At 40.4% G+C, this 25973-nt stretch overlaps 2 protein-coding genes across 3 annotated transcripts in view; one reads left to right on the top strand and one right to left on the bottom strand.

The window, feature by feature from the left end:
• Positions 1 to 14612, bottom strand: part of POP1 (POP1 ribonuclease P/MRP subunit) — a 37842-nt gene extending 23230 nt beyond the window's left edge. For both annotated transcript variants that reach the window (XM_027131487.1, XM_027131488.1), the window contains exons 1-7: positions 14513 to 14612; positions 10259 to 10399; positions 8621 to 8788; positions 6656 to 6831; positions 5177 to 5425; positions 1683 to 1770; positions 683 to 870 (exon numbers count right to left, since the gene is read on the bottom strand). In XM_027131487.1, the coding sequence (XP_026987288.1) occupies positions 683 to 870; positions 1683 to 1770; positions 5177 to 5425; positions 6656 to 6831; positions 8621 to 8788; positions 10259 to 10397 (1008 nt within the window). In that variant the 5' untranslated portion in view covers positions 10398 to 10399; positions 14513 to 14612. The remainder of the gene's footprint in view (positions 1 to 682; positions 871 to 1682; positions 1771 to 5176; positions 5426 to 6655; positions 6832 to 8620; positions 8789 to 10258; positions 10400 to 14512) is intronic.
• An 83-nt stretch (positions 14613 to 14695) lies between these two features.
• On the top strand, positions 14696 to 23032 carry RIDA (reactive intermediate imine deaminase A). Its single transcript, XM_027131486.1, has 6 exons — positions 14696 to 14875; positions 17102 to 17207; positions 18774 to 18828; positions 20139 to 20207; positions 21114 to 21169; positions 22372 to 23032. Exons 1-6 carry the CDS (start codon positions 14811 to 14813, stop codon positions 22432 to 22434), a joined length of 414 nt encoding a protein of 137 aa, XP_026987287.1. The 5' UTR covers positions 14696 to 14810; the 3' UTR covers positions 22435 to 23032.
• Positions 23033 to 25973: the final 2941 nt, after the last annotated feature.

The raw sequence follows: 25973 nt of genomic DNA, 5'->3' as shown, positions 1-25973 counted from the left end.
ATGTGTTTAAACATTTTACTTTTAAACTCTGGAATTTAAATACGTTTCGAATTTAAGTTGGTTTAGTTTATGTTATTTTTTCTACCTTTAAAAATGTACATTTTTATTCTTTACAAATTAAACTACATTTATCATCATCAAAAAGGTTTTTTGATTCCTCTGCACTTAGAACAAAAAAAGAACTCTGAAATGTCAAAGATTAATGAAAACAACATGAATACTCTGACCAGTTTTTTTAAAAACTAGTTTAAAGAGGAATTTGGAGAAAATTTACAGTCTACTGTATAAAAGCAGGGAGTATGATAAAAAAGGAAAGCTAAGCTAAATGCAGTATTAAAAAATCATCAGAATTACTCAAAACAGATTCTCATCATCAAACAGGCTCTCACAAGCACCTGAATACCAATGAACCCATTCAGGCTGATGGAAGCATTAGTCCCAGTGCACCATTTCAAGCCCTTTGCATAATAAGATTGGTTTTCATCTCTCCTTCTACTTAGGGCTTACTAAAAGTCAGGTCAAGATTTGCTCCACTCAATATTCACATAACTATCCTCCCTATATTCAAATACCAAGCTATCAATCAAACTTTTAGACTATTCAAATTTCTATAGCACTGATTTCTAACAGTCATCAAGAATACAGTGACAGAGTGATGAGGAAATACTGTCAAGGATTATACCTGTTTAAGACTTGGATGAAGCCATATCCACAAGTGCCTGCTCTCAGAAGTGTCACCAGGGGTCCTCTCAGCCTTCCAGATAAATGTCACAGGACCCAGCATTTCTCTAGGATATTTATTTGCCCGGTAAAGCATGAGACTACCTTGGCACTTTCCAGACAAACAGTGAACTGCTGCAAAAGTCAATCCTGACATAAACAGAAACAGAATTCTAAGATTTCAAGTGCTGAGACTGCATTATTAGTTCCTGATAGCCATACTGTTATTTATTGTCTAACTCCATGATGGATGAGGTGTTGGTTTCGATCACTGCTTAGATCAAGAAGTGATCAAAACCACCCAAGAAGTTCTCAGTTAAATATCTGAGTAAATGATTTAATGAGTTTTGAGTTTCCTCCTGCCTAAATTCACTCCACCAGAATAATGCTTCTCTCACTTTACACTCAACAATATTTGAAATGGCTGTAAAGCCACCCCAAGCTTTCCTTATATGAACATAGTCATTGGTAACATGAACTGTCTCAGTAAAGCGTGTTTAAATTCCAAAATGCTTACAGCAGACACTTGTTCATGAAATGAATACATATATAAAGACTAAAATAGGACTCTGGGCTTCCCTGGTGGCGCAGTGGTTAAGAATCTGCCTGCCAATGCAGGGACACGGGTTCGAGCCCTGGTCCGGGAAGATCTCACATGCCACAGAGCAACTAAGCCCATATGCCACAACTACTGAGCCTGCGCTCTAGAGCCCGAGAGCCACAACTAGTGAGCCCACGTGCCACAACTACTGAAGCCCATGCACCTAGGGCCTGTGCTCCTCAACAAGAGAGGCCACCGCAATGGGAAGCCCGCACACTGCAAGGCAGAGTAGCCCCCGCTCGCCGCCACTAGAGAAAGCCCGCACACAGCAACGAAGACCCAACGCAGCCAAAAATAAAATAAATAAATTTATAAAAACTAGAATAAAATAAAATGGGACTCAGCTCTGAAACAAGTTTACCTGTGTCTATGCTACACATTGGAGAAAGTGCCTTCAGTATTTCTTCCTCTTTGCCCTTCAACTCCAAACAACAGTAGTAGGATAAATCCTGCAAAAAGAGGGAGATACAATCAAAAGCTTGAATTTCCATTGAAAATGTAAGTGGCAGTGTCCTACTTTTTAGAAAGAAAATATGTGTTTTATCCCATATTCACAGATAAGTTCCAAGTAGGGTGTAAAAACTACTGCCTCTAAGTAACGGATTATTCCTCTCCAAAACCTAACTAAAGTAAAAAGAATCAGAGTAGAATAAGCAAGACAGTAATAAATTCAGCAATATTACGTTAAGCTTGCTCACTTTGGTTACCTAATTCAGGACCTCAGGATTACTAAACACTGAGCCTAAAGACACATGTGGCAGTTTATCCCACATTTCTCCACTGCTCAGTCTTGACCATGATATCCAAATTTGACTAAGCAATGGCACAAGGAAAACTGAGAGCAATCAGAGTAAGGCCATACCAACTTAAATAAGATGAAGAGAGCTCAGACTGAGCTAATAAAATCAATTACATTAAAGAACTATAATAATGGTTAATGGATACTGAAAGGTTACTTAAGTGCTAGCAATGGGCTAACTCCTTATATGGACTGCCATTTAATCTTCCCAAGACCTGATGAACCGGGTACTATCGTAATCTTATTTGACAGATGAGGACACTGAGACAGAGACTGTTACTTGAACAGAGCCATATCATCAGTAAGTGGAGAAGCTAGCGTTCAAGTCAGGCTCACTGACCCCCAACCAACCCCTCCGCCATGGCTCCTTTAAGCAATTTCAGTACACGCAGCAACTGAAACTAAAGTCATAGGTAAGGCTCTGACAAACTCACATTAATCAATGCTATCACTCACACACAGAAATCTTCCCAGCAATAGCGATCCACTCTCAGCTGTCAGTGGCAGAGGAACCCCACCAGAGTGTGTACAACTGGATGACAGCAGAGAATAATGGTTAAGAGTGTGGAACTCTGGAACCAGACTACCTGGGCTCAAATCCCAACTTTACCACTCATTAGTTGTATGGCCGGGGATAAACTGCCCAACGTCTCAGTTTTCTCATTTGTAAAATGGAAATAATGGTAAAACTTACCCCATACTGTTGTTGTAAGGATTAAGTGAGTAAACACATGTAAAGTACTAAAACAGACATAAATTAAGTACTCAAAAATATTTGTTATTACTAGCTATTATTTTTATTACTTAGGACTAATCAAATGTAAAGAAAATACCTGATAACCTCAGCAAAAATTCTGTCCAAAATGAGAAGTAACTATATGTCTGCCTTAAAATTCGAGAGATGACAGAGTACAGTGGAAAAAGCAGAGGCCAGGGGAATCAGCTCCCGACGTAGCACTGGGGAGGGCCTATCTTGCTACATAGGCCACCAACAAGCTGTGCAGCCCTAGGCAAGTCACTTCATCTCTCTGGATCCCAGGCTCCTCAACAGTCACAATGAAGAATTTGACTATAATCCATGGTTTCTGCTGCTGAGTCTTCAAATCAAAGGCTCTTATAAGGTTCTTGTGTTTACTTTACACCCATTAGGATGGCAATTATCAAAAAAACAGAAAACAGCATGTGTTGGTAGGACATGGAGAAACTGAAGCCCTTGTGCACTGCTGATGGGAATGTAAAATAGTGTAGCCTTTATGGAAAAAAGTATGATGGTTCCTCAAAAAAATTAAACATAGATCTACCACATAATCCAGCAATTCCTCTCCTGGGTATATACCCAAAAGAACTGGAAGCAAGGAACTGAAGAGATATTTGTACACCCATGTTCATAGCAGCATTACTCACAATAGCCAAACGGTAGAAGCAGCTCAAGTGACCACTGACAGATGAATGAATAAACAAAATGTGGTATATACATACAATGAAATATTATTCTGCCTTAAAAATGAGGGAGGACTTCTCTGGTGGCACACTGGTTAAGAATACAACTGCAGTGCAGGGGACATGGGTTCGAGCCCTGGTCCGGGAAGATTCCACATGCCGCAGAGCAACTAAGCCCATGTGCCACAACTACTGAGCCTGTGCTCTGGAGCCCGTGAGCCACAACTACTGAGCCCGTGTGCCACAGCTACTGAAGCCCAGGCGCCTAGAGCCCGTGCTCCACAAGAGAAGCCACCACAATGAGAAGCCTGCGCACCGCAACAAAGAGTGGCCCCCGCTCGCCGCAACTAGAGAAAGCCCATGTGCAGCAAGGAAGACCCAATGCAGCCAAAAATAAATAAGTAAATAAATATAATTTAAAAAAAAAAAAAAATGAGGGAAACTGACGAATGATACAACATGGATTAATCTTGAAGACATCATGCTAAGTGAAATAAGCCAGTCTCAAAAGGAGCTGGCTTACTGTGTGAGTCTGCTTATACGAGGTACCTAGAGTAGTCAGATTCATAAAGACGAAAAGTAGAATGGTGGCTGACAGCAACTGGTGGAGAGAAGAATGGGGAGTTAGTGTTTAATGGATGCAGGGCTTTGGTCTCGGAGATGAAAAAGCTCTAGAGATGGATGGTGATGACAGTTACACAACGTGAATACACTTAATGCCACAGAACTGTATACGTAAAAATGGTTAAAATGACAAAGTTGTTGTTATGTCTAATTTACCACAATTTTTTTAAGGTTCTTGTATTGATTACTCTGCTACATTGCTCTCAAGAGGTAGCAGAGGATGCTAATACTAACGGCTTTCAAAAGTTGGCCAAGGTCATCCTGCCATTGAAAGATAGGCCCTCTGCAAAGAACAAATTTCTAAACACGTACTGGAAGAGAGAAAGCTGCTGAATTAGCAACTGACCGGGGGCGGGGTGGGGTGGGGGGATGCACAGGAGAAGACAGGACAGTCAAATAAATATTATTATGTAGCTCTAAAACCAACTGTCCTCTTAAAGAGTTTAAAACAAACTTCCCAGCATAGATGGTTCTCAAATATCTGTGGTGGTGAATGACCGCTGAATGAATCCCGAGCATGACCGACAAGATCCTGCAGGATCTGGTTCCTACTTATTCTCCAGAACTAATCTCGCCCTATGTTAGCCCTGCTCTCACTCTCTTCATCTTTCTCACAATGAATTTATTTCAATCCTTCCTTCCTATCTGGCTGCCTCTGCCTTCACCCACTCTGCCATTTCCTTATCCCTTAGAGCTCCGCTCAAGCATCACTTCCATGGGGAAGCACTCCTATTCCTGTTACGAACGGTCACGGTATCGTATAGTATTCCCTTACAACTGTATATTTGGCTAATTATTTGATTAATGTCAGTGTGCCCCAAGAACTTTAGGCTGCTTCATCTCCAGCATCTGGCAAAATGCCTCTTGCCCAGTAATTATTTTTAAAATGAATAATCTTAGATAGGGCTTTGGCATACCATGAACTGGTCTAAAAGTCTAAATCAGAAAGGGTCTAAACGAAAGTAAAGGGGAAAGCAATCGGAAAAGCATACCTGAAGGAGGCAGCGGCTCGTCATGGCTCGATAGCAGGCTCTGTGGCTCTTGACTGTCGGCCTCTCCCCCAGGCAGTAGCCCCACCTCTTGACCATGTGAAACCGCTTCGCGTGCCAGATGTGAGTTTCTAGCCATTTGTTCTTCTTTTGTCTCCGGTTAAATTCTAGCATCCGGTTTATGTGACATCGCCGAGCTTTATGGCACTTATTTTTTGAGTGTTCTTTTTTCTGATGAACCGCTTTCTCTGCCTAGAGTTTCAAGAAGACAGGCAGATCCTAGTTTGTAACCATCTCAAAACAAAGTTAAATGTTAGGAATTCAAACAGCTCATTTTAGGTGAAGTGGAGTACCTTACAGACTCCATTAGTTTGCTTAATTTTTTAACTTGGTGATTTCTCCAATGAAAGTAGAGGAGGCAACAGAAAGAGTGAAGATTTTAGAAAAAGGTAAACCTAGGAAGGAAACACAGTTCTATCACTTACTAACTGGGCAAGCTTCGGGGACTGGGAAGATTAGAATATTTATAAAATGTTCAACACAGTAACTCAAACTTATTTGTGGCTATTAATATTAGAAAGCAAGAAAGAATAAATCAAACGCTAGCTTTGTGTTGATTTTTTTTATTGTTTTTTAACATCTAAGAATATAACTAAACCCAAAACTTAGGATCAAAGATATAAAAGTGGGGAAAACCTGCACATTTCATATCACTTAGGTACTGACAGACAAATGTTTAATGTTACCACTAGGAAACAGACTTCACATTAAATCTAGAGAGAACAAAATTCCTGTTTAGTTTTCATTCTTCACTTCTTCCATAGCTAAGCTAAACTTCTGTGGGAAAAACTCTTTTCCATTAGTTTGTGGGCCCCTTAAGAATAAGGACTTTACCTTAATGGACCCTAACCTCACCACCAGCATAATACCAGTACACGGAAGGCACTTGATAAAGAAATTCTGAATCAATTAGTAAAGACATAGTGTGGTTAGACAATCATAGAATGTCCAAGCCAAGAATTTTGGTAAAGCCAAAAACAACTGGACATGAACAAAAAATTAAATCCAAGTTCAAGTTTTCAACATTAAAAAAAGACAAAAGGCAAATACTAGGCACTGATGCTGCCTTTTTTAACCTTCCAACTCTCAACTGGTCACACCCCCAAAGTGCAGAGCTAAAATTACTTATCTGGTAAGAAGGTCAAATTTTCATTTTAAATCTGGCAGGGGAACATCAACTATTTAACATCATAGAGAGAGGTTCCAAATGCTGTATCTAAAAGTAACTGTAATATCCAACAGCCTGCTAATTTTGGAGGGGAGTGGAGGTGGAGGTGGGGAAGATAATGATTAAACCAAAAAATATGCAAAATGAGCATGTTGTTTTTTAGTCTTCATTTTAATAAATTCTGTTAGGTTAATACTTCTCAACTTCCTTTAAGGACCACTAACCTAAACATTTACATTAAGGGACACTTATACCTCTTTCTGGGCAATCTCCTGTAACCGTCGAGGAAGGCGTTTGACATTGTGACTCATGGCTCTTCGTCTCATGTGCCGTGGCAGTGTCTGGAAAACCAGTGAATTAGAAGATTTCTGGGCCACTGCTTTCAACATGGCACTGATTTCAGCAGCTCGAGCTTGCGCAAAAGTAGAAGCTGTCGAAGAGAACACCACCGTCATTAAAAACTCATCTTGAATTGACACTTTTCCTGGTAGGTTTCAGAAGGAAAACAGATTTGAAGCACATGAGCTTACAATTCACCCACTACCCTAACTCCTAATAGATTAACACCAATAGTAGTTATTTCTGTTACATGATTGTGAAACTAAGGATTCGGTTTTACTTTTCTAATCAGAAGAAATTTAGTTAAAAAATAAGGTAAAGGGCTTCCCTGGTGGCGCAGTGGTTGGGATTCCGCCTGCCAATGCGGGGGACGCGGGTTCGTGCCCCGGTCCGGGAGGATTCCACATGCCGTGGAGCCTGCGCGACCGGAGCCTGTGCTCCGCAGCGGGAGGGGCCGTGGCAGTGAGGGGCCCGCGTACCGCAAAAAAAAAAAAAAAAAAAAAGGTAAAAAAAGAGTTTTTTTAAAACAGAGAGCTGGGCTTCCCTGCTGGCACAGTGGTTAAGAATCCACCTGCCAATGCAGGGGACACAGGTTTGAGCCCTGGTCCAGGAAGATCCCACATGCTGTGGAGCAACTATGCCCATGCACCACAACTACTGAGCCTGTGCGCCACAACTACTGAGCCCATGTGCCACAACTACTGAAGCTCACATGCCTAGAGCCCATGCTCTGCAACAAGAGAAGCCACCGCAATAAGAAGCAACGAAGAGTAGCCCCCGCTCACTACAACTAGAGAAAGCCCGCACGCAGCAACGAAGTCCCAATGCAGCCAAAAATAAATAAATAAAATAAATAAATTTATTAAAAAAATAAAAAAAACAGAAAGCTACATGCAATATAATCACAACCATTCTTTTTTTTTTCTTTTTTTTCTTCTTTTTTTTTTTTTTGCGGTATGCAAGCCTCTCACTGTTGTGGCCTCTCCCATTGCGGAGCACAGGCTCCGGACGCGCAGGCCCAGCGGCCATGGCCCACGGGCCCAGCCGCTCTGCAGCACGTGGGATCCTCCCGCACCGGGGCACGAACCCACGTCCCCTGCATCAGCAGGCGGACTCCCAACCACTGCACCACCAGGGAAGCCCACAACCATTCTTAAGTGTAATAATCCCACAAGAAAACAAAGAAAAAACAAAATTTTAAATGATTTTGACTCCAGGGGTTTTCTTCCTTAATATTTCCTGTTTTTTTACAAATATGTGACCATAACTATTTTCAGTTTTCTTTATTGAAAAATAGACTATTTTTTCTGAATAATAAACAGAGCACTGGAGAAATTTAAGTGAATGCCTCCAAGAAGACATAAAGAAACACCAGAAGGCACGCTTAAGGTGTGTACAAGGAATACAGGGTTACCAGGTAGTGAGGTGTGACGGTGAAGGAGGGTATTGGGAAATGAGACTGGACAGGGCCTGGAGACAGGTACTTACAGGTCTTGATTGCCGTCAGAGTGCGTTAAATTGGGTTTTATCTTTGGAGATGCCGTGCTGAGGAGTGTGGATGGCGTTTTATACTTTTTAGAAAGGGGGGAGGGGGTGACAAAGATGACTTTAAGACAAAAAGGAACAGTTCACAAATCAGAACCTCTAAGAAGACAGTAAGAGAGAGGAGGGAGCCCAAAGGAGGGAGAGCTAGCAGGCCCAGGGAAGCGCTGGTCTGAGTCCAGGCTGGAGGTGAGACACGCCCATGTGGACAGAAGGGAGGAGAGAGACGGGGAGGCGGGGCCAAGGCCCAGGACGGAGAGAAGGCACTAGAAATCTGGCTGCAGGAGAAACAGAGAGCTCCCGATACAATCAAACTTGGTTTCTGTACAAATACCTACCGGTTATATACTTGGGAATCTCCTGAGAAGTGCCCTCGGGACCTGCTTTCCATCCTCCCTTTTTTTTAAAGGTTACCCTGGAGGAAGGCTGCTCCTTCGCATCAGACTCAGCCAGCGAATGGTGGCTCGTTTTGGTTTGCCGCTGTCGTGGAGGTCCAGAATGAGGCTCTAGTACATTTTCAAAAAAGAAAACAAAAAGAAAAAACGTCACTTTTATCAGAGATAAGGATTAGAGTGTTGGGTGAAAACTGATCAGGTTTTTAATCCTGCAACCACCCTGTAAGTGGCTATTACTGTCCTCCCCTTAAGGAGGAGGGATCTCAGGCAGGGAGGTGAGTTGACTTGCCCAAGGTCACATAGCTAGGAGGCAGCACACTAGCTAATCTTGTCAGTGTGACACATGAAAGAACCTTGGGTATAACAGAGGGAACTTTTCTCCATATAAATAGTGCAATGTGGCTTTTTCACCTAAGCTCCCTTAAATACTATAATCCACATGATTTTGCATATGCAGTCTTTAATCATAATTCTCTGGCACACTCAAGTTGAGAGCCACTATGCTAAGAAAGAAATAAAAGCAGTCTCTATACAAATGTCTAGGCATTCAAACCATTCTGACTTTAACACAATATCTCTATGAATACAGGGAAAGATCAGTAGAGAATTTTACAGCCTTCCTGTTTATTTCCATGGCAGTGATAATTAAGCCCCTATAATCATGAAACATGTTGCAAGGTCTGTCATTGTGAGGTTTAAATGAGATAATGTGTGCTATGGCTTCTCACTTGGCACAGTGGGCATGAATGTTGGATCTGAATCATTTTTCTGTTGCTGCCTGATGAACAGCTATCCCCTCCATATCACTTTACAAGGTTCTAAAATCAGCACACAAGTTAAACGCAGATATGATGAATGCACTGCATTTCTTTTAGGAAATATAGAAGTGTCATTTAATAATAACTGTTAAGGTACAGATAAAATATATCAGCTGTAAAATACCTACAGCCAATTCTCATTATTCCCAGCAGTTATGTTCTAGAAAGTCACAGCCAACACTGAACTAGTGAACACTGAACCACTGCTCCTAGAGAAAACAAGTATGTATCTATGTATGTATGTATACATACATCTCACAGAGATTATGACCTTAAATCGTAAGAACAACTCATCCTAGTAGATTCTATTTCCTTTCTTTTACAAAGAGAAAATGAGGTTCAGAAGTGTTAACTGACCTGCCTCAAGCTGCCCCACAATCGCAGTTCAAACCCCGGTGAGAGCTGGAGCTTCCTGCACTACACTGCCCTGTCCCACCAGTCTCCCTCCTCTGGTCATCTCTGTACGAAGCTGAAGCAGGAAGGCACTGGGAACCTCCACTGGGAATACCCACGTCAGGTGACTCAAAATTTTCCCCACTCTTTGCACGTCCGCGAATGACCATCAAAGTGCCATGAGTATTAAGTTTGGGGTTACAAATTTAGCAACTAGGTGAATGTGCAAATACAAAACTTGCAAACAATGAGGGTCACCTGTATCTATTTTTAACTCAACTCCTTTATCATTTAGATTATGACTAACAAAAGGAGCTGACAAAAGCAATCCAAACGGAAGTATGTGTAGAGAGCACCATGTTTATCTTACCTTTTGGAGACTGGAAAGGTTTTCTACCTCCATTATGGTACTTTACACCACTGTCAGCCACAAAGCCAGAGGATAAAGTCACATTGGTGGGCTGGTTTCTCATTTTCTTAGCATGTTTCCTTTCTTTTGCATTAGACATTTCTGGAAAGAGAGTAATAAATTTACTACAGGGAGAAGGAACTTCCTTTCAAAAATAAAAATAAATTTAATGGATAAATGTTCATGTGACTCAAAATTTGATTCTTCAATATAATAAATCTCCGTTTATTATAGCTGGATTGACGATATCAAAACGTTATCATGATATTGATCTACAGCAAGGACCCAAAACCCGATTCAACAGAAAAAAATAATTTTGTTTTGTGCTGTCAAATAATTAAGTCACATACCAGTGTTGACACTGCATAAAGGCTATTGGAAGAATGAAAAATGAACTGTGAGATAAGATCCCTATGCCGTGGTAAAAAACTTAAATTAGCTAAACCAGTTTATCAAAATTCTTAGGTGAAACGAGTCACATGAATTAATGAAATATGGGACACACTATTCAGATACGGTAACGTCACCAAAAACTGAACATAAATTACTGATGTTTTCATTTCTACTGCTGAGATGAGGCCAGGTGTACCTTTAATTTAGAATAGCAAAATGATTACAATTTGAAGTAAGAAGGACAAAGGACAAAAACCTAGCGGAGCCTGATTACACAGTAGTTCTCAACTCTCAGACTCAATGTCCCCTTTCTTTTACTGAATAGTTTGAACACCTGTTTTCTATTTTTAAATGAAATTCATTAATTACATAACCTACTAGACACATAACTTTTATCAAAACATGTCCTACGATACATGTCCTCATTGTGATGCAGAGGAGAACTAAAAGTAATTCTAATAAAATAATATCTATTTTCTGTATGTAAATATTTCACCATAACTAGATGGCATTATGAAATAGAGATATTTTTAACCCAGGGAGATAATCACTGACACAGGCACCAACACAGGCATGGGCACAATTTGTAGAGCTGGAGAAGGGTCCCGAAGCTCCCATGCAACAGTCATTAACTCTTTCCTTGCTGACTGTAGGGAGGTCGGACACAGGGAAAGGTCCTGCAGGAAAAGGGGGACACCAGGAGGCTGGGAAGCTCAGAGTAGCAGAACCAAGCTATTCTCCAAGCATTTAAATGTTTTAATACTAGTCTTTACTCATACCTAAACATAGAATTACGTGTCTGAGGCTTCCCTGGTGACACAGTGGTTAAGAATCCGCCTGCCAATGCAGGGGACACGGGTTCGAGCCCTGGTCTGGGAAGATGCCACGTGCCGTGTAGCAACTAAGCCTGGGGGCCACAACTACTGAGCCTGTGCTCTAGAACCCGCGAGCCACAACTACTGAAGCCTGCGCGCCTAGAGCCTGTGCTCTGCAACAAGAGAAGCCACCGCAATGAGAAGCCCGTGAGCAGCAATGAAGACCCAACGCAGCCAAAAATAAATAAATTAATTTAAAAAAAAAAAGGATTACATGTCTGCAACAGCTACAAAGGCAAAGTAATACGGGTGTGTTGTACTAGTACCTCTAAGAGAAGGTAGTTATACCACTGGCGACATAATTTCCCAAATTGGTAAACACTCTTTGATACAGTACAAAATTTTTTTTAAAAATACAATCTTGCCTCATTTATTGTATTCCTGGAAAATTCAGTGTATATTAAATCCATGAAGCCGATGCTTTTATGCAAAGCAGAGTCAGGTACTACACACTGCAGGATGGCTAACATCTCTGACCCCTGCCCAGTAAATGGCAGCAGTGTTACCCCCATCATTATGCCCACCAAAACACCCGCACAAACTTTCAAATGCCACATCCGGATTTGCACCACGTCCAATAAGTAGCACTGAATTAACTACCTTCCATTCACTTACCACCTTTCCAATGCAAGACTTCATGCAAAATTAAGAGTAACCTACGTGGCATAGTGTTTAAGAGCCTTCACTATCTTCCTTAACACTTTTTAGTTGTATAATCTTAGGAAAGTTACTTTCCCTCTTTGAGCTTCGGTCTCTCCCTCTATAAATGGGAATAATCAGCAGGTTGCTATGAGTATTAAATAAGGTAATGTACATAACACAAATCATGGGGCTTTGCATAAACTAAGGGCTCAGTTTATGGTAGCTCTTATTCTTAAATAATAAATGAAATAAGAGACTTATGTCATTTCACTTTCTCACTCCATTCTGCTTTGACCTAAATGAAAGACAACCAGATCTACACCCCAAAACATTTTTCAAACTAAAAAATATGTAGGAGGTAAATTGAGTTCTACAGAGCTTGTTGGCTAGTGAAGGACATGATTCAGATCAGTCTGTATTAAGAATCATTCAAAATTATCCTACAAAACAATTTATTCCACCTGCTTGCATCAGAACTTGCCCAGCAAAACAGAGCACTACCTGGGAACCCTGGGTGGGACACCACGGTTAGGGTGACCTTCAGAAGTCACATCTCTGAGCTTAGGTTCGAGGGCAAAAAATTAGCATTCCATTGTATGTATATACCATACTTTGATTATCTACTCATCTATCAACGGATATTTGGGTTGCTTCCACCTCTTGACTATTGTGAATAGTGCCGCTATGAACATGAATGTACAAATATCTCTTTGAGATCCCGCTTTCAATTCTTTTGAATATATACCTACACGTGGGATTTATGGATCATATGGTAGCTCTGTTTTTAATTTTTTGAGGAATGGTGATATGTTTTCTATTTTGGTTGTGCCATTTTACAATCCCACTAACAGTGAATGGGTGCACGGCCTTACTTGCTCCACGGCACGTGGGATGTTCCCGGACAAAGGCTCGAACCCATGTCTCCTGCATTGGCAGGTGGATTCTTAACCCCTGTGCCACCAGGGAACAACGAGGATTTTCTTATATTCCGTTTCAGAAGCAGGATAGGGCAGGGATTTTGCCAGTCTTTTTCACTGTTGCATCTCCAAGACCTAGCCTTGCACAAAGCAGGGACTCAATGTATATATTTGTTGAATGTACATGTGCACGCATAAATGGAGTGAAACGTGCCTATAATGCGTATATTAACAGTAAAAAATATTTAGCTACAGCATGACCGAATATCTTCCAAGAGAACAGCTCTGGGGCCATCTGCTGGACCAAGACCTATAATCTACCTGAAATCAGATCCCAGTCACTAGGCTTCTGCTGAGATAGAAAGGGAATGCAGAGACACCTTGAAAATCTTGGGGCGCTCTCCCAGAGAAGGGAGCATGGGAGGGGGTAGGTGAACAATGGCCAGGTCTCAGCGTGGTCCCCTCAATGACCCATCTTATTCCTTTAGGATGTGCAAGCCAGCTCCCAGGACGGCCTCTGCCCGGAGGTGCAATGCAGAGAAATGACAGACACAGTGGGCTCGGTCACAGGGGCTGAAGTGTAAGTAGATGAAGTAGGGGGTCCCCGGAGAAAGAGAAGCAGGCATGAATTTCTTGACATAAGAGAAGCCATTTTTGGCCCAAGCCATTTTGTGATCTAAGCCTGGCCACAATGTTTGTCTTTAAACAGGTCTCAGTAATAGTGATCTTAAGGGAACTAAAGAACAAACGACAGTTATCAGGCAAGAGAAGTAACAACAGTAAAAATCAGTTGTAAACGCCCATTTCTATTTCCATGGCAAGATTAGCCTGAAGCACTTTCTTGAGCTGTTTTGCAGAATCTGAATCCCCTCGAGCACTCAATCACCAGATCAACAGAACCTAACCCAAGATGATGTTGACCTTTCTTATGACCCTGGATGTTTCAACTAAAGCTTGGACTCTGTTGACCTTTGCCACAATTCAATGCTGAATTCCCCTCTGCTGGAGCCCCTTCATGAATATGCATGCATCCTTAGCTTAAATCTTCCCCAATTTTTCTGTTGGAGAGATACTGCTTTGGGAAAGATCCCCGGTGTTCTGCTTACTTGCAGCAAGTAATAAATCCTTCCTTCTCCTGATCTTTGTCTTGGTTGGTTTTTTTGGTTTTGTTTAGTTTTGCTTGTCTTGACATCCACCAAGACGTGAACCCAGTTCTTGGGTAACAGAAAGAGGTGCCGGGCAGGAAGAGGGGCCCCTGCGCAGGCAGCAAGAGAAGAAGAGTAGGTCAGCTGGGTGTGAGGGAGAGAATCGGAGGGGAGCCCGGGGACCGCCACACACACTCCCCCATACTTGCGAACCCTGGCGGACGCCAGCCCCTCACGACCTACCTGCCAGACGCTCCGTGATCCCAGGTCAGAATGACAATGTTCTACCACAGTCCCCGGCGCGACGTGCGCGGCGAGAGAGCTGGAGAGCGCATGCGCCACTGTGACTGCGTCCTCCACGTGGCCCGGAGTCGCAAGGAAACTACAACTCCCAGAATGCCGAGCGAACCCCCCCTCCCCGCCAACCAGCCACTCTTTAAAGCAGGAATTCTAGCCCCAGCTGTTCAGACCCGTGAGACACGAGTAGAAGCAGCATACGTGGTAGTTGTCTCCGAGGGGCGGCAAGGAAAAAGGATTAGCCATGTCGGCTTTGATCAGAAAGGTGATCAGCACCGCGAAAGCCCCAGCGGCCCTTGGTCCCTACAGGTACAGGAGGCCGTGGGGCCTGTGGGGTCGGAGGTTGTGGGGTCGGAATTTAGGGGCTTGGGCCAGTCCGGGTCCGAGCTGCGCCAGGCCTTCGGGGTTCACCGGGCAACCTCATGCAACATGCTGAACCCGGAAACGGAACCCGGGAAGGCGGGAAGCCCACCGAGAGACCCACTACGTGTTATAAAATTATCAATTTTGTATTTAAAATTATAAAGAAGAAAGATAACGGTCTGCAAATCAGGGGAAATGCCATGAAATGAAAGATAGGAAAGTTGGGAGCATGTTGGAAAACAAACTATAGGGAATTAGAAATGAGAATATCTTGTTTTCTAAATAACCGTGAAATGGGGTAAAACAAATTTTACTTCTAAATTTAAATTGATATTGTTTTCTTTATCAAAAAAAATTTTTTTAACATTTAATGCCATTGAACTGTGTACCTTAAAACGGTTAAAGCGGTAAAAAAATTTTTTAATATAAATTTATTTATGGCTGTGTTGGGTCTTCGTTGCTGCGCGCGGGCTTTCTCTAGTTGTGGCGAGCAGGGGCTACTCTTCGTTGCGGTGCGCGGGCTTCTCATCGCGGTGGCTTCTCTTGTTGCGGAGCACGGGCTCACGGGCGCGCGGGCTTCACTCGTTGTGGCTCACGGGCTCTAGAGCGCAGGCTCAGTAGTTGTGGTGCACGGGCTTAGTTGCTCCGCGGCATGTGGGAATCTTCCTGGACCAGGGATCGAACCTATGTCCCCTGCATTGGCAGGTGGATTCTTAACCACTGCGCCCCCAGGGAAGTCCCTAAAATGGTAAATTTTATGTTTGATGTATATTTTTTTATCACAGTTAAGAGAAACAATGACGGGGCCTTCTTTATCCAAAAACAAATAAATTGCCTTTAAAGTTGATGTGTTTGGCTCTCTTTCAGGTCTCAGTGTAGCTTATGCTTTTTCTTGAGACCTTATCCTAATTCTGATATTTAGTATCCTCATTACAGAAATAATCAGTTCCGAAAATAAGCACTTTGCAGAAAAATGTACCCTCACAGGTGGATCCTTAATTGACCCTTCAGCAGTGATCAACCTTGTCTAATTACTTATTTTCTTAAAAGTGCTCTTGGCATTGCTTTCTTTTGCTTGTTTTACAGCTTTACTGAGGTATTAAGTTACATACAAAATTCACCATTTTAAGTGCAGAGTTCCATGAGTTTGGGTAAATGTATCGAGTCATGCACCTACTGCCACAGTCAAGTTTTTGAACATTTACATCAACCCCGCAAACCACCCCCCCTTGCAAAAACAATCCGTCATACCCGTTTGTGTTCAATTCCCACCCCTACCCCTGGCCCCAGGCAGCCACTAATCTACTTTCTGCTGCTTTTTTTGTTTGTTTTTTCTAGAATTTTATATAAGTAGAATCAAATAATATGTAGTCTTTAGTTGGATCTATCCGTGAGTGTTTTTTATTTTTATTTTTTTCCTTTTTGCTATCATGAATAATGCTGTTCTGAATATCCATGTGAAGTTTTTGGACATATTTCTTTTGAGTAGTTGTCTAAGAAAGAAGTCGCTGGGTTGTATGTTATGTGTATGTGTTTTGTTTTTTTTTTTTTTGGCCGCGCCTCGCACTTTGCGGGATCTTAGTTCCCCCACCAGGGACTCGGCAGTGAAAGCGCGTCCTAACCAGTGGACCACCAGGGAATTCCCTGCTTAAATTTTTAAGAAACTGCCAAACTATTTTCCAATGTGTACTATTTTGCATTTGCACCAATAAAGTATGAAGGTTCCAGTTTCTCCACATCCTCATCAATACTTGTTACTATCAGTGATGCTTTATTGTGTGTGATGGTATCATAAGTGTGCCTTTGGTTTGCATTACTCCTTCACCTTTTGTATGTCTTCTTTAGTGAAGTGTCTGTTCAGATCACTTGCCGATTTTTTACTGAGTTGTCTTTATATTATTGAGTTGTAAGAGTTCTTTATATATTCTGAATACAAGTCCTTTGTTAAATATGTGTTTTGCAGATATTTTCTCCCAGTCCGTGACTTGGGCTTTCATTTTCTTAAAGATGTCTTTCAGTAAGCAAAAGGTTTTAATTTCAATGAAGTCCAATTATCAATTATTTTATTTTACATTTTGTTCTTTTTGTGTCTTAGCAAAGAAATCTTTTAGCATTGAGTTTCACATTTTATGTTTATGTTTTACGTATATCCTGGATTTCTGTTCATTACAGTCAGGCTGTGTTAGTCGACAGGACCATTTACATTTCAGGACAGCTAGGCATGGATCCTGCAAGTGGACAGCTTGTGCCAGGAGGAGTGGCAGAAGAGGCTAAACAAGTGAGTCATTTTCCACATTTGAAGTTCCCTTCTCTACTCCTTTTTAATATTGAGGAGTATTAAGAATCCATTTGGCTGGTTTGTTTTTTATAGAGATAATCAGATAAGTACTTTTTAAGTTACTGGTTAACTAAAGACAGTTTTATGTCAGTAGAAAGTTGGAAATGTGATGACTCATTTAACAACCAAAAAAAAAAAAAGATTTTACTTTCCAAGGTGACCTTAAACCTGAATTACTGGATATCAACTAAACTTATTGTGGTAATGATTTCACAGTATATACATGTATCAAATCATCATGTTATATACCTAAAACTAATAAATGTTATATGTCAATTATATTTCAGTAAAATGGGAGGGAAAAACCCTGAATTATTGAAAACATCTTGCCACTTCCACCTGGGTTGGGAAATTGTTTTATCAGGGCCAATGACCTGCAAAAAAAAAAAAAAAAATCCACCACCACAAAAGTAAAAGTCAACATTTTGTTAGAAAGAGAAATATCAAAGGTTACATGCAGTACGTTTTTTTTAAATAAGAATGGGGGATATAATTCTAATCCAATAAATGGAATTAAATTATAATTTAATACTTTCACTGAGTCATTTGTAATATCCAAAGATAGAAAACAATCTAAATGTCCATCCATGAGGAGCTAGATAAATAAATCATGCTACATCTGTACAACTAAATTCATATGGAAAGATCTCCAAGATAAATTATTATATGATAAAATAAAACCAAGATGCAGAACAGCGTGCACAATAAGCTACCCTCTGTGTGTGTGTCTAAGGATACATACATTTATGTTGGTACAAGCATTGACTGTCTCTGGAAGGATATACAAGAAACTAGAAACAGTGGTTACCTTTGATGAAGGAAACTGGGGAGGGGGAGTAAGGGTGGAAGACATCTTTTCACTGTACATGCTGTTTTATAGCTTTTGAATTTTTTGTCATATCTATGTATTACCTATTTAGAAGATTAATTTTTTTAAGTCATCAACTATTATAATGTGACCAATCAAAGTGGAAGAATGAATTGAAAAATAATAAATTAAGGACAGGGTGAAAAACTAATGTTTTTCCAAAGCCCAGAATATCAAACATGTACACAATTTACTACTATTGTTTTTTGAGAAAAAGGAAAAGAACCTTTTTAAAATCAAATATTGCTTTAAAGAAAACAGGTTTTAATGCTTACTAGCTCATACTTATCCTCAGAGTGATATGGAATTAGGAGCCCCAGTAATAATTCTATTTTAGCTTAGTGGACATTGGCTGAGAATTTCACCATTCTAGCACTGAGGAAGAGACTTCAGTCTTTTTCCTCACAAAAGGAGGCAACTTCTCACTGTATTTCAGAAAGATTCGTTCCATTAAAGAAAGTCAAGAAGCAATTCACTTGTATAGAGGTGGCCTACAAAGAGTAGAATTTCCTAGAAAAGGGAGATTTTTCTGCAACATAGGCTGTTTAAGGAGATATTAGTAAAGATGGTTAATTGAATTGAATTAAAGCTTCAATGTAGCATCAGTGCCTTAGGCCTTTTCTTACCTCGGTTCACAGGCTCTTACAAACATGGGTGAAATTCTGAAAGCAGCAGGCTGTGACTTCACAAATGGTGAGCAACTTGGTATTATTTCACATTTCTGTTTGATATTTCTTTGGTCTTTTTGAAGAACACATGGCATCCAGTAATATATCATGCCATATCTTTGTTATTTGAAGTTGGTTTAATTTCAGTCCCATTTTAATCAAGACAGTCCAGAGCCATATACATAATATCAATGAAAAGTTAATCATTAGTCAATCTAAGAAAAAAATGGAAAATTTTATTTGACCCAACCTGAGGATTATAACCTGGCCGACTTACAGAAAGATCAGAGGACTGTTCCAAAGAGGTAAGGGGAAAGGCCAGAATATATATGATTTTGGCAAAGAGGTACATGCAATCCAAATGGCACACATCTTGGTAGAAGGTTATTGCTGTTCGCGAGGAACAGATATCTTAGTTAATGGTTTTAGTGCTTCTCTTAGTATGGGAACATGTGAAAAACTAGGTGCATAAAATTTTCTCCCGAAAATATCTGAGGGCCGGTTCTGCCAGTTTTCCCAGAGCACAGAGTGCCTTATCCTGATCTCTTACCTGAATTCCTTTCTCAATATATTGTAGGTCAGCGACCGCAGTGGCTAATGACTTGATTCTTGTAGAACTGGATGGTGGGCAACGTTCTTACTTTACAGTCCCCTCTCTTTCAATCTTAATTTCAGCCAAGGTTTGGGAGGCATTTCGTGACCAATTTGTCCCGCTGTGCTAGAAATGCTCATTCCCAGGTCAGGTGGGGATTTCATTGCTATGCCACTCAATGTCCTATTAGTGGACTAAAGCTCTGTTAATAGTAGCCAAAAGCCAGGAAATGATTCTCTCTTGTTGCTTCTTCCCATATCTAGAGTTACACTATTATAATCATTGATCCTGTAGAACTATATTTTAGGTGAATAATTTCAAGTCATCTACTTATTATTTTTATTGGAGGCTCAGTCGCATTTGATCATGCAAGAAACAAGAATCTTGTAAAATAGGCAGAACACAAGTAATATAGCTAGTGCCATTAATAAGGTCATAAGTAAGAAATGTTATGTTCTAAGGGGTCACATGGCTGGCACCAGCAGAAGAAGAACTGAACTTCATGGTTGGGCAGGTATTTCTGTTGTTGGAGGGGTCCGGCTAATGCTCAGTGCAGATGCACACTGCACACTAGAGGGGACAGAGGAGGACTAAATGGGCAGAGAAAAAAAAATTTATGTTTAAATTTTTCTTGTCTTGCCTTAAAATATGAAATTTATTTCATCAGTACTGTTTTTCTAAGTAATGTTTTGGATCAGACCAAATAACTAAATAAACCTAATGACAATGTATATATCTCCTAGTGGTAAAAACAACGGTTTTGCTGGCTGACATAAACGACTTCAATACTGTCAATGACATCTACAAACAATGTAAGTAATTTGGCTTTATTACTATTTTCCATTTTAAAGAGAAATGTATCTATTAACCTTAATAAGTGTTCATTATGAATTAGGAATGTTGGGAGATGCTAAAGAAATGGTCATAGATCCTGTCCTAAAAGAATTAATAGCCTGATTAGAAACACACAGTGTCCCCCCCATGAAAACATCCAAGATATTTCTATTGCATTCCCTAGAATAACATACTACAACCGGACAAATCCATTTCCCTAAAGCTTCATTTTGTTATACCCTCCTCAGGCTTTCTAAGCCCTCCTAATCATTTTTCAACACATAGATTGTATTTATTATCGCTGTGATAAGGTCTAGCCACCACCTCTGTTCTACTCTCTCAGGATCATTAGCTGGTTAGTTAATATTTCTGTGCCTTGGTTTCCTCATATGCAAAATGGGGATAAAACCTTATAAGGTTGTTGGAATTTTAAATGTGTTAATACAACATGTAAACATGTTAGAACAGATGCTGGCACGTTGTAAGCACTCAGTAAGTGTTATCTGTTATTAACATTGCTGTCCTAGTGGGGAAAATGAGTATCCCTACCACCTGGTGAGATAAGACAAAGGTATAACATGGAAAAGGCATCATTACTTATAATTATCACTTTAAAAACAACCTCCTTCATGTCAAACAAGATCAAAGTGTCAGAGTATGTGAGTATTTTCATATTTTTCCCCAGAAAACTAAGATTTTTTAAAAATATTAAACATCATGGGAATCATGGCAAAATATCAAATATAAATATGAGCTTCTTCTTTTCCACGTTGCTTATATCTAAGAACTGACACATAGCTGAAGCACTTACCAGATTCTTGATCCTGCAGTGTTGAGTTTCAGCATAGTATCTGAAAACTGAAATGAAATTCTTTTAAATTTAGATTTCCAGAGTAGTTTTCCTGCAAGAGCTGCCTACCAGGTTGCTGCTTTGCCCAAAGTAAGTACACATTTGTCTTAAAATTAAGAAAATTAAAAATCAAGGCCATACATGGACATGAACACAACAGAATCAGAGTACTTAAATTGTGAGAAAAACTAAAATAGCGCTGTATTGTTTTACTGTTACTTAGAGACTATAAACTGAGCCAGGTCTGTGAGTTCTGCAGTAAATATTTTACTTTTCTATCATATAATAAAAAATCTAGGGTATTCTCTAGCAGTCGGTCCAGGGGTTAGGACTCTGTGCTTTCACTGCCAAGGGCCCGGGTTTGATCCTTGGTCTGATCCTTGGTTGGGGAACTAAGCCCGCCAGCCACGCGGCGTGGCCAAAACAAAAACAAAAACAAAAAACAAAAAAACACTAGACCTTCTATTAGAAAAAGTCATCTGAAAACCAGTGGCTCATAGATTTCTCACCATTCCTACTTTGGTATTCTAGTCAAACTAGAAGCTCTTCCTATGCCCCTTAGCAGCACAGTATTTCTACCTATAAAGAAGCAGCTCTCATGGACTTCTGGCAATTTTCCACTAAAGAAATTTATCTTCTATGAGTGGTATTTTTGTTGCTTTAATTTTTTGTTACTTGGAATGATCAGTATCTTCAAATTTATTTAGGTATAGAATGTGATGGAAGGAGCTCCAAACTTGGAGTTATAAGACATGGGTTTGAACCTCTGCTGTTTAGTTTTGTTTGTTTTTTTTTGGGGGGGGGGGGTTGGTACGCGGGCCTCTCGCTGTTGTGGCCTCTCCCGTTGCGGAGCACAGGCTCCGGACGCGCAGGCTCAGCGGCCATGGCTCACGGGCCCAGCCGCTCCGCGGCACGCGGGACCCTCCCGGACCGCGGCACGAACCCGTGTCCCCTGCATCGGCAGGCGGACTCTCAACCACTGCGCCACCAGGGAAGCCCTGCTGTTTGGTTTTGTGCCCTGGGATGGGTTAAACAACCTTTCTAAGCTACAGTGTATCAATCCTCTGCATTGAGAGAACCCCTGATAATAGAGCTGCTGTGGGAATCACATGAGCTAACATAGACGAACACATTGAGCATGATAACCTGGCCTACTGTAGATTCTTGGTGCATGTGCCCCCTCCTTTACTTCTTTGATAAGTTTAATGTTAAAAATGCATATGTTAAAAATTGCATATGTTTTTAGTAGGTATTATGGCGCTCTCTTAATTTATTCATTATTTTCCTGACAGGGAGGCCGTGTTGAGATTGAAGCAGTAGCTGTCCAAGGACCTCTCGTGACAGCATCGCTCTAAGTGGGCCCAGTGTTATTTAGTCTGGAATTTTAATAATGTTTTTAAATTAACATCTTAATTTTTACAGTATTTGTTGGAAAGTGTAAGGTTGACTGAAATATCTGAAGTTATTATGGAAATACCATATAATAAGGGGAATTGAACATGCGTTGAAGATTAATGATGAATCTAGTTACTGATGTTATAAATTACACTTCTGTAACACTCATTACTGGATGTGGGAAAAGAGACACACATTACATAGTTACTCAGAAAAATAAAAGTAAAGGGAAATAGCATGTAGGAAAGATGAGTTACTCTTCCTGAGAAATAATAAATAGCACACCTAATTCAATTAAACTATTAATTTAATGGTGTGAACTATTTAGTTCTCGTGTCAGATACATGATTCTGCTTTTACTTGAGTAAAATTAAAGCATTTAAGTTTGAATGGTAGAGGTAAAGGAGAAGAAACTGGACCAAATTTTATATAGATAATATTTTTCTAATGGAAATAAAATAGCATGCAGATTTTCCTTTGTGTCATTCTGTTCATTTATTTTTTAAAAGTTTAATGTATACACTAAATCCTATTACCTAAATAAAGGTGGGGCAACTATGAAGTTTAAATTCCAACTTTTTTTCTCAAAGCTTACTTCTGGCTTTACATTTTTACACTGTGGTAATAAGGCTATGTATAACCATTTTGTGTTTGTTCTTTGAAGTCTTTTAACATTTTCAGAAACTACTACATGAATACCTCCTTGTTGTAGAATAAATTCCAACACAGAATTATGTAGATTAAAAAGTAAAAGTCAAAAGAAAAAAAAAAAGTAAAAGTCCCAGGACTTCCCTGGTGGCACAGTGGTTAAGGATCCACCTTCCAATGCAGGGGACACGGGTTCAAGCCCTGGTCCGGGAAGATCCCACATGCAGCAGAGCAACTAAGCCCATGCGTCACAACTACTGAGCCTGCGCTCTAGAGCCCGAGCCAGAACTACTGAGCCCGCGAGCCACAACTACTGGAGCCCGTGCATCTAAAGCCCGCGCTCCACAGCAAGAGAAGCCACTGCAATAAGAAGCCCGCACGCCGCAACAAAGAGCAGCCCCTGCTCGTAGCAACTAGAGAAAGCCCACACGCAGCAACGAAGACCCAACACAGCGAAAAATAAATATATAAATAAATTTTAAAAAAAAAAGTAAAAGTCCCCGTCACTCACTGGCCATTCCACTTACCTCCCCAAAGATGACCACTGCTAAGAGTTTTGAGTGTAACCAGCAGATAGTTTTCTATTCATTATATACTTAATCATCTAGTTTGGTTTTGGCTTGTTTACATAAATGGATCTTTACTGTATATATTACTCTACAGATTGCTTTCTTCTTGTCTTGAAGGTCTTCCATGTAACTACATATTGATCGCCCTCATTTTTAAAGCGGTTGCGGAGTCATCTTTTGTGTAAATATACCTTAGGTGTTTAAGCATTGATCCAAACAATTCCATATTTGCAAAATTGTCATATCAATGCTGCTGTAACATTCTTACATACACATGTAACATTTTACATATACCTGTTTGTTTGAGGTTAATTTAGAAATGTCATGCTAATTTGAAAAGTTTGGTAAACCAAAAGATAATATTAGAAGCACTTGGGAAGAGCAGTTATAACACATTGACTAGAAATGTATTAATGTCTTTTGTTACCCGAACGTTATTGACCAGAGAGACATATCAATATCACTTAATAACAAATCACCGGCCATAGGAGTTAGTTTCTGCAAAAATCGCCCAGTCAATAACGGGTTTAAGAGCACAGACTTTGGAGTAATTCTAACGGGATTCAAGGCCCAGATCTACCACTTATTAGCTGTATGATCTTGAGCTAGTTATTTAACCTCTTTAAGTCTCAGTCTCCTGAGAGATAATAATTGCACGTTCTCAAAGGGATGTTGTAAGGATTAAATAAGATAATGTATATGGAAAGTACTTAGCAGTGTCTAGCATACAACAAAGGATCAAAAAAGCTGTCACTATTCATCAGTATTTAATAATTATCATATAGAATAATGTGCTAGATGGAAAAGTTTCTGCTATTTACATACCTAAATTTATTGACATAAAAGATAAGAATGAGGATCCTTCAAGGAGGTAGAGTTGGGGAGTATAGCACTATGAGTTGATAAACAAGATTAGGCCCTGAAAATTATTTTAGATATTTTTACATGAAGCAGTACAGTACAGTAGTCAAGGGTGTAGGCTCTGGAGCCAAACTGCTTGATTTCAAATTCTATTCCACCACTTACTAGCTTTGTAGCTTTGGGCTAGTTACTTAAGCTCTCTGTTCTGTTTCTTCTGTAAAATATCTCCTTTGTTTCATCTGTAAAATGGGGATATTACTAGTACCTACCTTATAAAGTTGTAAGGTTTAAATAAGTTAATATGTATAGAGCACTTAGAATAATGCCTGGCACATAGCTATGATGATAATGATAGAAACCTTTCTGTTATTTGGCAATAAAAAGAAATGAGGGAATTCCCTGGCGGTCTAGTGGTTAGGATTTGGCGCTTTCACTGCCATGGACTGGGTTCAGTCCCTGGTTGGGGAACTGAGATCCTATAAGCCGTGTGGCACAGCCAAGAAAGAAAAATAAGCTATCAAGCCACAAAAAAGACATGGGGAACCTTAGATGCACGTTACTAAATGAAAGAAGTCAATCTAAGAAGATAACATACTGTATGATTCCAGCTATGTTGCATTCTGGGAAAGGCAAAACTATGGAGACAGTAAAAAGATCAGAGGTTGCCAGGGTGGCAGAGGAAGTAGGGGAGGGATCAACAGGTGAAGCACAGGAGATGTTTAGGGCAGTGAAACTACTATGTATGATACTGTAATGGTAGGTACGTATCATGCATTTATCAACCATAAAATGTAAAACTCAAAGAATGAACCCTCATGTAAACTAGGGGCTTCAGTTAATAATGTGTCGGTGTTCATCAATTGAAACAAAGGTACCACACTAATTAAAGACGTTAATAATTGGGGAAACTGCAGTGGGGAGGAGGAGTATTTGGGTACTCTTTGTACATACAAATGCCCTAGAAAATTTAAACCTTTTTTTTAAGGACTGTAGTAATGCAATCTGTGGTAGACTGTTAAGTGAAAGGTCTTTTCCCTTTCAGTTAAAAAATGTTGCTCATAGTTAACTGGTATTGCCTAAAAATATAAAGACTCAGGAAAGAGCTTCCCTGGCAGCACAGTGGTTAAGAATCCGCCTGCCAATGCAGGGGACATGGGTTCGAGCCCTGTCTGGGAAGATCCCACATGCCGCGGAGCAGCTAAGCCCTTGCGTCACATGAGCCTGCGCTCTAGAACCCGCGAGCCACAACTGCTGAAGCCCGCGTGCCTCAACTGCTGAGGCCCGCGCACCTAGAGCCCATGCTCTGCAACAAGAGAAGCCACCGCAATGAGAAGTCCGTGTACCGCAACGAAGAGTAGCCCCGGCTCACCGGAACTAGAAAAAGCCCGCGCGCAGCAACGAAGACCCAATGAAGCCAAAAA

The sequence above is a fragment of the Aethalodelphis obliquidens genome, unplaced genomic scaffold (genome assembly GCF_003676395.1).
Source record: "Aethalodelphis obliquidens isolate GAN/ISIS:26980383/991018 unplaced genomic scaffold, ASM367639v1 scaffold39, whole genome shotgun sequence".
Classification (NCBI taxonomy): domain Eukaryota; kingdom Metazoa; phylum Chordata; class Mammalia; order Artiodactyla; family Delphinidae; genus Aethalodelphis; species Aethalodelphis obliquidens.
Note: the sequence above shows the minus strand (reverse complement) of the source record. Positions and strands in the feature narration are given on the sequence as shown.

Excerpts from the sequence above, each read along its gene's own strand:
- RIDA (XM_027131486.1), top strand. The coding sequence starts at position 14,811 with ATGTCGGCTTTGATCAGAAAGGTGATCAGCACCGCGAAAGCCCCAGCG. Across the intron at positions 14,876-17,101 it reads GCGGCCCTTGGTCCCTACAG|TCAGGCTGTGTTAGTCGACA; the intron begins GTACAGGAGGCC and ends TGTTCATTACAG. Across the intron at positions 20,208-21,113 it reads CAATGACATCTACAAACAAT|ATTTCCAGAGTAGTTTTCCT; the intron begins GTAAGTAATTTG and ends TTTTAAATTTAG.